This window comes from Clytia hemisphaerica, unplaced genomic scaffold (genome assembly GCF_902728285.1).
Source record: "Clytia hemisphaerica strain Z4C2 unplaced genomic scaffold, Clytia hemisphaerica genome assembly, whole genome shotgun sequence".
In the NCBI taxonomy this organism is placed as follows: Eukaryota; Metazoa; Cnidaria; class Hydrozoa; order Leptothecata; family Clytiidae; genus Clytia; species Clytia hemisphaerica.
Window position 1 is genome coordinate 264,835 of NW_027103510.1, and position 15,161 is coordinate 279,995.

Below are 15,161 nucleotides of genomic sequence, written 5' to 3' on the forward strand. Positions count from 1 at the left end.
GGCTACAAAATCATAAACAGTATCATTTAATTTGGAGTTTTAAAACCTTTTCAAGCCAGAAAATACTGTCCAGAACTTAGAGTTGGTATTTGTTTATCCTCAGAATCTATTAAACAGTTCTCATGAAAGGTTTTTGAAGTCTGATTGCAAAAAGTATGCAACCTAAAAAACTGATCATCAAAACCGCTTAAAAAAGCTCAACAAACATAAAATTCCCATAAAATTTCACCAATACTCTATCCAAATAGAGTATCCAAATATCCAACAATACATATAGAGCCTAAACTAGTCAACCTCTTGGTGTTTGAATCAATTTTTTGTCGGTTGAATGCCTGACAGACATTTCGCACACGTTAAGTTATAATTATTCTGATAAAATGCTTCATTCCTCCTAATATTCAAGCAGATAGCAAGAGAAAAGTAATCATTACATAAGAGAACATACCTGTAATAATTTGGTTGATGTTTGAGCCTTCATCTTGAACAAAAATGAGAAAACATCCAAGCAAAATCAGTGTACAATCAATACACCTTTCAAAACAGTCTTTCAAAGCTTTTAGGTCAATAAGTATGAGCAGCCACTTCTGTGGGTGTATGTCAGAGCTACACTAAAATGAATAAACAACATTTGAAACATTGAATTTCCCTTCATAAGTCTCAAAAGCCATAAAAAAATCAAAACATTGACCAAGAGCCAAAACGTGAATTTCAGGCGCCATCTTGGATTTGGTTCGGAGCAAGAAAGCCACGGTCGCAGTAGAATCGGTTTTGTTTAGCCCACGCATCCAAAGACGGCCCGAGCAAATCGACAAATTTTATGCGAATGCAGCGATTGAATCAGATTGAATCGTGAAAAGTACTCTGAAATTTCAGAGTGTCGGCCATCAAAGAAAACCCGAGAACCTTCGCAGGTCTTCTTGCAGAACCATTCCCTTTAGAGCGCATGCGTGGAATGCGTGGAGCACGAAGAGCTGCTTGGGAAAAAACTCTTGTCTAATGCTCATTCCGACATTTTAAATTTTCCGGGGGTTTTGCTGTTTGGGATTGTTTAGGTCAGGGTTGCTAGTAACGGCTTGTCACTGTGCCGGGTGTATACTCGGCGCCCTGAGCCCCGCAGGGTTGCTAGTAACGGCTCGAATTTCAGTCAGGTTAAAAAAGGGCCAATTTCACCCATATTATAATAACATTACCCCCGTCTTTTTATTCATTCAATAAGTATTTCCAAATTTTGTGATCTGCTGTGCGAGTGTGGCTCAACGGATAGCGCGCTGGGTTTCTGATCAGAGACTCTTTCATTTGGTGGGTTCGAATCCCGGTCGGGTCGATATTTCAAGGTCAGTTAAAACACTTTAAAATAGTCAGAAAACATAGTAAATAAGTCAGAAAAGTCACCAGGGGGTCAGAAAAGAGCCTCAGAGAAGATAGGCAGAAATAAAAAGTCGATGTCGGAACGAGCAATAGACAAGAGTTCTTTCCAGCTGCTTGGAGGTTAACTGTAATAGAATATGTGATATTTTTATTGTATTATATCGTTTTGGGTCATCGAGACTAATCGAGGCCTATTTAGTGCTTTTGTTAATTTTGTTTATCACAGTCCTCTAAAGAAAGTCATTGAGACAACACGTAAAATATTTCATGGTCCACACGTGCCGCATATTAAAAAGAGAAGAAAAAAGTGTGTGAGTGTTGAGAAAAAAAATTGTAAGAAAGAAGAGAAACATAATAAACCAGCTGCGCTGGAAGCTCCGGCTTAAGAGATTAAAAGATGTGAAAGATGAGCTTGTTGAGTTAGTTGTGTTAGAATGTTGCCCACAAACTACTAATCAGAACAGATCAGAAAGCAAAGTAATAATTCTATTGCAGAGCGAGTATGAGAAATAATCTTAACAAATAAATAAACCAGCTAGAAGCTTAGCTCTTTTAAGTGATTACACATGCACTTTCTTGCCTAAAGAACCAACCCCACCCCTGCCCACTCATCCTCAAAAAGTTCAAAATTGGAGCTAAAGGAGATAAACATTTAGAAGTGAATATTTCCAAGTTCTTATACTGTAAATTAATTTTTTTCTAAACTTGCCAATAGCGAAGCCATGATGCGCCGTTGATTTGATTGGTCCGGATAAAATTTTGGGGAGAAAAATAGCCTAAATTAGAGGCCACGGCTTTGAGCTAAGCATTATTTTTTCTGTTGGGATAATACTTGGAAGAGTAGGATAAACCAAATGAAATGGTACAACAGTGTGTATGTTATAAATAGTGGTATATTTATTTGGAAAAAAACCTGTTTCCTGTTTGAAAAATCTTCAAAAGGAATGGTCGCCCCAGCCAATGAAATTACTTTATTCGTAGAAATTTTAGCGAGACTAATTTTAGCGTTTTAGCAAGTTCTCCCTATTTTCGCTAAAATAAATCTCGCTAAAACACACCAAATCGCCAGATCGCTAAAATTTAACTATTTAAATATACACTAAAATAAGTCTCGCTAAAATTTCTACGATTAAAGTATGACAAAGTCCAAAAAATAATTTTCAGTTATAACTTTCTCCGATCTTGTTCAAATTTACACAGGAATTGTGTTTTAGTATACTTTACTGAATTCTCATAGTGATATGTTTGTAAAAAATCTGTGTCGGGTTCGCAAGCCGCAATGAAATTACGACAAAGTCCAAAAACGATCATCTCAGCCATAACACTGCAACAATTTCTCCGATCTTTTTCAAATTTAAAAAGGAATTGTGTTTTTGTATCCTTTACTGAATTCTCATAGCGATATGTTTGTAAAAAATCTGTGTCGGGTTTGAAAAATCAAAAGGAACGGTCGCCAGCTGCAATGAAATTACGAAAAAGTCCAAAAAATAATTTTCAGTTATAACACTGTGAAAATTTCTCCGATCTTGTTCAAATTTACACAGGAATTGTGTTTTAGAATCCTTTACTGAATTGTCATAGTGATATGTTTGTAAAAAATCTGTGTCGGGTTTGAAAAATCAAAAGGAGCGGTCGCAAGCCGCGATGAAATTACGACAAAGTCCAAAAACGATCATTTCAGCCATAACACTGCGAAAATTTCTCCAATCTTGTTCAAATTTAAAAAGGAATTGTGTTTTCGTATCCTTTACTGAATTCTCATAGCGATATGTTTGTAAAAAATCTGTGTCGGGTTTGAAAAATCAAAAGGAACGGTCGCCAGTCGCAATGAAATACGACATAGTCCAAAAACGATCATTTTCAGCCATAACACTGTGAAAATTTCTCCAATCTTGTTCAAATTTAAAAAGGAATTGTGTTTTTGTATCCTTTACTGAATTCTCATAGCGATATGTTTGTAAAAAATCTGTGTCGGGTTTGAAAAATCAAAAGGAACGGTCGCCAGTCGCAATGAAATTACGACATAGTCCAAAAACGATCATTTTCAGCCATAACACTGTGAAAATTTCTCCAATCTTGTTCAAATTTAAAAAGGAATTGTGTTTTTGTATCCTTTACTGAATTCTCATAGCGATATGTTTGTAAAAAATCTGTGTCGGGTTTGAAAAATCAAAAGGAACGGTCGCCAGTCAACAATAATAATGATGAATACAAAACAGGATCATTTTCAGCCATACATAACACCACAAAAACTACTCAGATCGTTTTCAAATTTTCACTGTAATGTAGTAATTTTAGTATTCTCTTTTAATTTCCAATGGATGTGTGTTTGAAAGTTTCATTGTCAAGTTACCAACAGAATTTTATTATGGTTAGCCATATGCAAGATTTTTTAGGCACTCGATCAGCTGACGATTCATGGCCAAAATTTCTCCAAAGTCTTTCCACATTGTTAGAGAGCCAGTATGCATCAAACTTCTCATAAATCATGTCCAAAACATCATGAATAATGATGAAAATGATCAATTTTTCACTGAGATTTGCCAGTATTTGCAACACTGTCAACTAGTCCACTTTCGGCAGCCATCTTTTTCTTAAATACTTTCGGCCAATCAAATCACAGTATTATTTGAATCAGGTAATCCGTTTTTATTAAATCGGAATAGAATATCGGATTAGATAAACAAACAAAAAATGTCTTGAGCGTCGTCGTCGTCGGACGAGAGAGAATTTAAGGCTCCTAGGCCGGAGCAAAAATTAAAAAGTCGAAACAAGAAAATATATAATAAAAGTTGAAAAATGGTTGATGTTGAGAAACTTGGCAAGAAGCGCAACGCTCTCACATCATATGTTAACAAGTTGGTTTTGGAGTGCGAAGAATGGAACAAGGATGCTAAAAGTAACAAAAACGCTCTTGAAACCACTTGTAAAGTTTTAAATAAAAAGTTACAAATTATCATTGAGATTACGGATAACATCGTGGATGAATTAGACGATGAAGAGCAAATGGGAATACAATATGAGAAGTGTTCCAAAGTTGAGCGTCGAGTTGAGTCGTTGATTTTAGCCGTCAAAAGTGAATTGTCAAAAGAGAACCCAAAAATTGCTGTTAGTGATAGTAGTGTCACAAGTACCCGAGAGAAACAGCGGAAAGCTGATATTCGTCTACCCAAATTGAGTTTGAAACCCTACGATGGAGATCCGTTGAAATGGGAAACATTTTTCGATACATTTGATTGTGCCGTTCATCAGAGAGATGATATGACCAACGTCGAAAAAATGACATACCTCACCAGTTTACTTGAAGGAGAAGCGGAATCTTGCATCCAAGGTATAACATTATCTAACGAAAATTACGATATTGCGCTCAAAATGTTAAAAGAAAGGTTCGGTGACGAACAGATAATTATTAGTGCGCATATGAATAAATTGTTAAACTTAGAAACAACATCAAACTTTATCGATATCAAAGAACTGAGAATGCTTTACAACAACATCGAAATTCAAATTAGAAATCTTCGTGGAATCGGACTGGAGGAGAAACGTTACGGCCCTATGCTCGCACCAGTTATTATGTCGAAATTGCCACAAGAAATAAAATTGTTGTTGACTAGAAAGTTCGGAAAGGATGTATGGGCAATCGATAAGTTACTCGAAGCCTTACAACAAGAAGTCGAAGCTCGAGAAAAGGTCCTTCTTACAGAGAATGAAGGTGTCGAAAATTACGAAAACCTAATGAGTACCGGTCGTCCTACAGACAGCAAAAGAAGACAACCGTTCCGTACCTTTCCATGCGTTTACTGTGGAAACGCTTCACACAAAGCCTATCAATGTTCCAAGATATCGAAACCAGAAAGTCGAAAGGATTTTCTCATCAAACAGAAACGATGTTTCAAGTGCTTGAAAATAGGACATGATAGTAAAAGTTGTAGATCGATGCGCAGTTGTTATCATTGTCGAAAAAATCATCATAGCAGTATTTGTAAAACCTTCAAGAAAGAGGAAGATACGCCAGAAGATACTCAGTCGAATTTAGCAAGCAGTTCGTGTACCGTTTTGCTACAAACAGCCAAAGCCAAAATTGAAAATGTCGAGAAAAATCGTTCGTCCGAAAGTAGAATTTTCTTTGACCCTGGTAGTCAGTTGAGTTATGTTACACCCACATTGAGTCGAAAGCTGAATCTAAAGCAAATTGGAAAAAAGGAACTTTGTATCCAATCGTTTGGAAACAACAAAACCGTCAAAACCTTACCCTTGGTCGAATTTAACGTGAAAACTTCGAAAGGACAGGTTCCTGTGCAAGCCTACGTATCCGAAATCAGTCAACCCGTTTCGAGACAGAACACAGTCGAATGTCAAAAACGTTTTGAACATTTGAAAGGTTTAAAACTGGCAGATCCAAATCATGAAAAAGCCATCGATATTGATATTTTGATTGGCTCTAACTTTTATTGGGATTTTATACACACTGAAGGTGCTGTTACTGGCAAGTCTGGCCAGCCCATTGCTTTGAGTTCGTCGTTGGGATACGTTTTGAGTGGTCCTGCTGATTTAAAAGAAAAGATTTCGTCCGGAATTTTTTTCTCACATGTTTTGAAAGCTGTCATTAGTGAAAATGATCGATTATCTGAAACCGTTGATAAGTTCTGGGACTTGGAGAGTCTTGGAATAAAATGTGAAAACTTTGATACCGAAAAACGTGAATTTGTGAAGGAGTTTGAGAACTCTTTAAAATTTAACGAGAAAGAGAAAATGTATGAAGCAACATATCCAGTCAAAGAGGAGAATTGGTCGCTAGGAGACAATTATGAACTGTGTAGAAAAAGACTTCAATGTTTATCAAAAAGCTTCGAAAACAATCAACAATTATTGAAAGATTATCAAAAGATTTTCAATGAACAGTTAACAAAAGGTGTTATCGAAAAAGCGCCAAATGATCAAGAGGTTGGAAAAACACATTACATTCCGCACCACGCTGTTATCAAACCAGAAAAATCAACAACAAAGGTACGCATTGTTTATGACGCGAGTGCAAAGGCAAATAACAATGAGTTATTTTCTTTGAATGAATGTTTAGAGGCGGGTCCTCCATTGAATACAGATCTCTTTGAAATTTTGTTACGTTTTCGAACAGACAAAGTCGCCATTGTCGGTGATATTGAAAAGGCTTTTCTACACATAAAACTAAACAACGAACAGAGAGACCTTACTAGATTTTTATGGTTCAAAAATTCAGACAAAATTGATTTTAAAAACTTTGAAGCAAACGAAATTGTTGAGTACCGGATGTGCAGAGTTTTGTTTGGGATAAACGCATCGCCCTTCGTTTTGAATGCCACCCTGCAACATCATATCAGAACAGCAAACGACGCAGAGTTCGAGAACAACCTTATCAAATCGCTGCATGTGGATGATTTGACAACAAGCAAACGAACTGTTGCTGAAGCTGAAGAGTTTGTCGAGAAAACGAAAGAGCATTTATCGAAAGCATCGTTTAACCTGAGAAAATTCCAATCCAACTCGAAGGAACTCGAATCCAAACTCCAATCGAAATACGGAGAAACCGAAAACCCTACTGTGATGGGTAAGACGAAAGTCCTTGGTGTTACATGGGACAAAGAATCTGACGAACTTTGTTTCCAACTCAAAAGCTTAGCGAGTTTGAAACCGACGAAACGCAATGTGTTGAGAGCATTGGCGTCCATTTATGATCCGTTAGGACTGATAAACCCTATCGTGTTAACGTTGAAATTGTATTTTCAGAAATTGTGTCTAAGTAAAATTGATTGGGACACGCCCATCGACGGTGATTTGCTTTGTGAATGGCAAAATTTGGTGAAAGACTTTGAGTATACACAAGAGATCAGAGTCGAAAGAGCTTATTCGAGTGTTAAACAAAATGTCAAGGAAATTCAGTTACATGGCTTCTCAGATGCTTCTGACGACGCACATGGTTGCTGTATCTACACACGAATCGTATCAAAGGATGGTGATATCAAGACAAGCCTCGTCACATCAAAGTCACACGTGAATCCAATCAAGACGAAATCAAAAACCAAACCTGATGACCAGAAGTTGACGACACCCAGAATGGAGTTGGTAGCTATACTTATTGTATCACGTCTCATGAATGTTGTTAAGAGACACTTAGAAATGAACTTTGAATTTGAAAAATTTACTGTATGGACTGACAGTAGTGTTGCTTACTGTTGGGTCAAGAACATTGAAACTTCGAGAAAACAAGATAGATATATTAAGAATATTTCTGATGAGATTAGACGAAATTTTGAATCTCTCTCGATTGAACTGAAATTAGTTGCTACAAAGCAAAATCCTTCGGACATTGCGTCCCGGGGGTCTAAGCCAGCACGTCTAGCTGGTTGTAAATTATGGTTTTATGGTCCTGAGTTTCTAATTATGCCTGAATCTCAGTGGCCTCGTTTGAAAGTCGGTGACAAATTTTCTGAGGTCCCTGATCCTCTAACTATACCTGAGAAGACGGGAACAAACCTCAAACCTTTTAGTGATGGTGTCAACAAGGGTCCTAATCTTCTAAATATACCTGAGGAGAAGGATACCCTTTCATTCAATATTAGTGATGGGACTGAGTGGATAACTATACCTGAAGCTCAGTCCAACCTTGGTGAAATTATTGACGTTCAAAGATTTCGGTCTTTTGAACAATTGTTACGTGTTACTGGGTATGTCTTCAAATTTGTGGAGAACATACGTTGTTGGAAAAATAAAAACAACAAACAAATAAATAAGAAACAAATAAACAAACAGAATATTTTGAATGCTGATGATTTGCTATCAGCCAAGAAGAAATGGTTATTGGATGCCCAAAGAGGTATTCCAGACGAAATGAAGAAAAATCTTTTCCTTGGAGGGGAAGTGTACAGATGGAAGGGAAGATTGAACAATGCTCCAATTCCCTTTGACGCAAAGCATCCAATATGGTTACCTACGAACAGTCCACTTGTTGATTTGTTGATCAAGCAAGCCCACGACAAGGTAATGCATAATGGCCAACGTGAAACTTTGAACGAACTACGATCCCAATTTCAAATTCCAAGATTGCGTCAACGCGTCCGTCATTTTATCTACAAATGTACGATTTGCAAGAAACATGGTGGTAAAGCTTATCGTTATCCAGAATCTTACGATTTACCAAAGTCTAGACTACAAGTTGGTGCCGCTTTCCAGAACATTGGAATCGATTATTGCGGACCATATTTGGTGTATAATGTATTCGACAAAACGAAAGAAAAGTTCAAGGTATGGATTTCATTAATCACATGTCAAGCCAGTCGGGCTGTATATTTAGACATTGCTACAGACTACAGTGGAGAGTCGTGCATTGAAGTATTAAGGAGATTTATGAATCGCAGAGGAATCCCAGAAGAAATCTTTTCAGACAAAGGTTCAACGTTCACTGCAGAAAACGTACAAAACTTTGTTACAAATTGTCAAATTCGATGGAAGTTTAGCCTCGAGAAAGCACCTTGGTTTAATGGGTTTACAGAGAGACTTGTGAAATCCGTGAAAACGTGTTTGAATAAAGCTTTGAACAACAAAACGCTGAAGTACGATGAATTCCTTTCGTTATTGATTGAAATTGAACGAACAATCAACAACCGTCCTTTAACCTTCATCTATGACGAATTGACAGAAGAACCTCTCACCCCGAATCATTTATTATACGGTAAACGTCTCGGACGTAACACAAATACAACAAACGACAACAGTGACAGTTTTGAGTTGTCAGAAAACACGAAGCAAGCAATTGAACACTTTTGGAAACGTTGGAAAACAGAATACTTACTCGAGTTGAGAGAAACACACAAGAAACTTGCACGAAAGAACTCAAGCGATATGATCAACGAGAATGATATCGTTTTAATTAATGAGGAAAATGTTAAAGGTAATGATTGGAGGAAAGGTAGAGTGAGTAAATTGTTACGAGGAAGAGATGGTAAAGTTCGCGGAGCCGAACTCGTCGTTGTAAACAAATACGGTAACGGAATTCTCCGAAGACCTATCAATAAACTATTTCCGTTTGAGTATCATCACTCACGAGTAAGTGATGACAAGAACAATCAAGAAGTGAAAATCAAATTCATCGACGAACGTGACCTCCCCTCGTGCGCGGGAGTGTGATATTTTTATTGTATTATATCGTTTTGGGTCATCGAGACTAATCGAGGCCTATTTAGTGCTTTTGTTAATTTTGTTTATCACAGTCCTCTAAAGAAAGTCATTGAGACAACACGTAAAATATTTCAGAATACTCTACCATGTTGCTGATGTGGATGTGTTTTTATGGAAACCAGATTTTTTGAGGCTAGTATCCACTAATAGTCCGGGAGCTGGGGGAGGTCAACTATGACAGTCGTAGAAGTACGTGATAACATATATCAGCACTGAGCTATGTCTGAAGTTTCCAAATTTACTTTTTTGCTGTCCGAAATTTTCTTGTGGATGTCTATTTTACGGACCAGAATGCAAAAACGTCAATTTTGACGTCAATTGTGTTTACTACATTGGATCTTACTTTTTAACGGTTTATCATATTCAAACGACACTTTTCACATTTGATACTGATAAGTCGGGCTAATTTTCGATAACAAATACATTGCGGTATCCTTGTCAGTTTTTTTCGTGTCCTGGTGATTATGCTCCTGGACTATAACAGATATCTACTTCTAATATCCGTTCGGGAAATTGCATAGAGTGCTGCAAAATTCCGCAATTTGAGCGTTATCAGATTCCACAACATTGTTCGATTGCCTTAACTAAGAACTAAGAACGGGTTCGCAGGTATAAGACGGGTCTCAAAATCATCCGCATTTTGTACAGCAGTCCAAAAGAAAACTTTTCCCCTGGGATTTTAAATTTTAAGTCGCTTGATATATAGTGACTTTCAAAAAACAATACTAATTTTGCTTGTGTTTTCGAAAAAATTGCTGGTCGATGTTCATAATTTCGCTTCACAAACTTCATTGCATAGAATAGCCGCGCATCCAAAAGGTCCTGCAAAAACAGCAACAACAACAAAAACTAGGTTTTAGCCAGCAGCTTCAAAATATATCATTCAAACTGACAGGAAAGTTGTCATCTTGAATATAGTTCTTATAATTTTAATTAATCGTTTCCACAAAATACCCCTAAAATATGTACAAAATCAGTTCAAGTGTTCTATTGGGTATAGATTCAAAAATATCTAGCAATAAAAAAACTTGTGAAGGAAAATAACAGAAAAATTTCAAAAACTATCTACCAATAATAAAATGAGCATCTTGATGTTCTTATAAAGCTCGGAGACAGAGATAGAACATCAATTAACTGAAAAGACAAATGCAGTTCATATTCAAGCCGCAGCTTTCTTATACTATGATGACACCAAAAAACGTCGAAAATATTCACTCTTCACACCATCCCGTTAGCCTGTATTAAACGTTAGCCGCGTTTTTTCTACGCAATTTTGGTGAGGTGCTCGCTACCCACCTGGCACACAACGTTGCTTCAACGTTTATCTAACGTCCACAACGTCCATTTAACGTTAGATTAACGTTGAAGCAACGTTGTGTGCCAGCTGGGTAGCCATCACACCGACAATATTCGCTTATTGATAATGCATCAGGCTTTTTTGAAATCATAAATTACGCCATCACGCCGAAATGTTAACCAGGCAAGAACTTAAAATATTAAAATATATATGTAAAGCATTTTTGCACTGAAGCAACTCTCTCTCATTCGACTTTCAAGGGACACCGAATATTTACTGGGAAAGTTTTTAGGGAGTATCTTAAATTGATTCCAAGCTTTTCCAGCTATATGGATTTTTTAGTTCGAATCAAAGAGGTTCGAATTAGAGAGAGTTCTTTTCACAGGTTACAAATCCCAAAATTAAGAAGATCTTCCCGGATTAAATACGTGCATTAAATCTTTAATCTCCAACTGGGGTTACAGAGGCAAGAATCTTTTTCAAAGAAGCTCTTTTAATTGGCTAATTACAAGCCAAAGTATCAATTTCATCCAATCGAGTAATTTCTTTCAAATAATTTAATAAGATTATTTTTAGAAATAGTTGCTTTTTGGAAAAAGAAGATTTGAACCACTACAGGACATTTTCTTTTTTTAATTCAACTCGATGAATGAGAATGTAACAAATTTGAACAAATTTGATTTCAAGAAAGCTGTGATTTTTCATGGTTCAGAAAAAATATTTTCAAGTTTTTGAGTTTTACGCTCTGATGTATCTCACGAATAAAAGAGCGTAGGCAATGTGTTTTGAAGACAGATAGATTCCGTAGATATTGGGACTATTGTTATAGACAAACTGAGTTTGGAAATTGTTTTTATTTTTAGACGTGTTCCAGACACATTTTCAATTTTCTCAGACTAATTCAAATATGTTTCAGAAAAATAAGACTTAGGTTTGAACCATGAATTTTCAAAATTTGACCCAAAGTTTAAACGTATGATTCACAGACCCCTTTTCCTCCTTCTTAAGAATATTATAATAGCCAAAACTGGATATATAGGGTTCTTACAGGATTCTTTCAGCCAGGGGGTAAAAATAACGGCCCTAAATTCGATAAGGATTGATATACTCAAGTCTTTAATGACTAGGGAATTGAGTTCCATTGTTTTCTAGTCAGAAAATTCACTGAGAATGGAAAAAATAGCACAAGAATTTTACAGTGAAGACTCGCTTTTTTTTCATAATTTCCAGAGGGGACAAAATTTGGGGTATTATTTTCTCCTGGGACGATTTTTTTCCAGTGGGTCTGTGAGAAGGGGGTGTGGATTAACTGGGTCGCTGATACAGGGGTGTATTTTTCTTAGACCTTCAGCACAATCTTTGAATATTTTGTTTGCTAAATGTTAATTTTGAAAATTTGAAAATTCTAATCTGAGCATTTCTTCCACCTCTGGGAAGTTAAGGTCAAAACATAGAAAAACCTGTCTCACTGGTAATTTAGAATTACATTTCTCTGCATTTTTGACCATTTTTGCAAAAACGGCATAGTTCCCGGAATTAAATTTCACGAATTCAAGGGTCTATCGCGAAGGTAGCGAAATTTTCTGATACTATGAATTAGTTAACAATAATGCTACAGCTTTTGTTAATTTTGGAATTCGAATTTTTTGAATATTCTTTCTAATCGCTCTTGTAGCCAAAATTGAAGCGAAGAAGAAAAGTGGAAAACATCTTGACAATAACATGCTAAAACTGATTAATATTTTATTAAAAATGGAAAATGAAGAAATGTCGAAAAGTCACTTTTACACAAAACATGAAGATCGTAAAAAAATTTTGATATTTTTACAAGAAGGGGGGCGAGAAAGGGAAAATATCATCATTTGAGTGGAAAATGTTAAATTTCACATCTCAAAGAGTCATAAATAATGTCCCCTTTGTTTGAAGAAAACGAAATCTATACAATAATCAATGAAATATTAATGTTATCACTTGAATATACCTTTGAAAAAGTGGTTTCTTTTAAATTTACAAACATTGTCAAGCAAGATTTAAATAAAATGATAATTTCTTAACAATATCTTCGCCCACGAAATATCGACTTGTGAAAAAATTCTTATAAAATCTCCACCACGCTGTCTTTTTGAGCTAAACTAAGAGATAGATGTTTAAAATATTGATAGTTTTGACAATTTGATAAAGATGAAGAGCGAAAACTGATAATTCTTAGGTTTTCTTGTCAAGATGATTTTCTTAACATCTCAGCTTCATTTGACTCAAGCTTGTAAATCCAGCGTTGTTTTGTTTATAAAGATAAAGCTATTAATTTTTATGAGCTTTTTCTTTTTTATATCATGTTTTGCACTGAAAATATTTTTCAGCAGAAAAAAAATGATGTTTGAGTGTAAGATGATGAAGACATTCCATGAACTGAAAAATATTAATGTGGTTTTTTTTTTTTATAGACAATGTTTTATTTTTTTCCAAAAAGAAAATATTTTGAATCAGTTACTTTTTTTGAAATCGGTGATTTTATTCATAAAATATTAAACAATTTTTTTATTCATATCTACAGGCAACAGGAAATGTTTTTTCTTTGAAAGTTATAAAATTGATGAAATTTTTAAAATGTAATTTTCATAAAGTTTTAGCTTCAAAAGGAATAAAATTTATTTCAAATCAGTTCATCGAATGCAAAGAACATTGGAAGCGATCAATTACTCGAAATTCTATTGTTTTCTATTGTTTGAAAAAGTAATTAATCATACCTCCGCTCTTCTTGTCAAATATATTTTAATGAAATGAGTAAAGATTTATTTTCGGATTTTGGTTGCTAAGTTTTGTCTAGAATGATCATTTAAAATGGACATTCATTCAGTGACATTGATTTTTTCTCATCAGGTGGCTTATATAACCAATTTCATTCTTAGAAACGATTAGTATTGATATGTTACAAATATGCAAACACAAATTATCTGTCTTCGACGAATGGTATACTTCAATACACTCTTCTCGAGATGCATAAATTTATTGTTGTCCTCGTTTTCAAACTGATTTCATTGCTATAAATTACATATTCACAATGATAATTGTGTTGTTTACACCTCATGAGACATTTTGAATTTCAAGTACTTTTGTTTTAGAGTTAATGTTTGCCTTTTGGGAATATAAATTGGTTTAAATGTATAATTTCATAGCAATGAAATCTGTTTGAAAACGAGGACAACAATAAATTTATGCATCTCGAGAAGAGTGTATTTAATGGGAACAAAATTTATAGCAGTAATATACGTTTGTATGATTGAAATTTTCTATTTTAGAGTCAAACACAGGATGAAAAGTATGTTTTAAGATCTTGTTACAAGTAATTATCATCATTGTTGGAAAGGTAAAGATGAGCGGCTGCAAACATCCATTTACTAACTGTGCATTATTGCTGTTATTATTCCTAGTATATACAGTCTACCCAATACCGTTTATAACTACACATCATTTCATGCTATCGCAGGATTTCCTTATAATAGACACGTGTGGAGGAGCTGTATTTATGTTAACTGCACTCCTTGGGAATCTTCTTTGTTTACTTGTTTTCAAAGATATAGAAAACAAAGCAAAACTAATTTACATTTTAATGTTTATAGTTGATACTGTTCAACCTTTTTTCACGTTACCAGTCAAGATTAATGCTCATTGGCAGATTTATCATAAAAGAACTGACGTTGATACCCATTATGAGGATATTGTCAAACAATACCAGCATTTATTGAACGCTTTTAATAGCGTTTGGTATGCTTTTGTGGTTCTTTCACTTCTATTCTTCACTTTGATATGTATTTTGGATTTTTACGTCGCTGCAAAGCAGATTAAACGTGAGGAAATTACGTCGTCGGTAAAATACACGGCATTGACGTTGGTTGTTTTCACAGCAGCCTTATTGTCTTACCTCTATTTTTACATTCACGACAGTAACAAATGGACTAAAATCATTGCACTCTGTGTTGTGAGTTTCTACATACCAATGACTGTATCGACTATATGTTTAGCTTTATCGTGCTTAATCCGGAGTTTCTTAAACGTCCCTTTACTGGAAGACACAGAACATTCAAAGTCACCTTCGAATAAATTTATCTGGATGTTGTGGCTTGCGTATTTAATTTGTTATTTACCGTTTTATATACTAATATCGCGAGAGATTGAAAACCACCCTGAAAAGATACACGCTATTTATGGACTCGTACTCATGAAATCATGCTGTAATGTTTTTCTTCTTATTGAGTTTGATTGTAACTCGAAGGAGAAATTGAAA

General features: G+C 35.3%; 1 protein-coding gene across 1 annotated transcript; it reads left to right on the top strand.

Annotated features, from left to right (window-relative positions):
• The first annotated feature begins 4,167 nt into the window (after positions 1–4,167).
• Positions 4,168–9,528, top strand: LOC136799024 (uncharacterized). Its single transcript, XM_067055704.1, has one exon. The coding sequence runs from the start codon at positions 4,168–4,170 to the stop codon at positions 9,526–9,528; it is 5,361 nt and encodes a 1,786-aa protein (XP_066911805.1).
• The last annotated feature ends 5,633 nt before the right edge of the window (positions 9,529–15,161 follow it).

What these genes read in the sequence shown, in the direction of transcription:
- LOC136799024 (XM_067055704.1), top strand. Translation starts at nt 4,168, where the DNA reads ATGGTTGATGTTGAGAAACTTGGCAAGAAGCGCAACGCTCTCACATCA.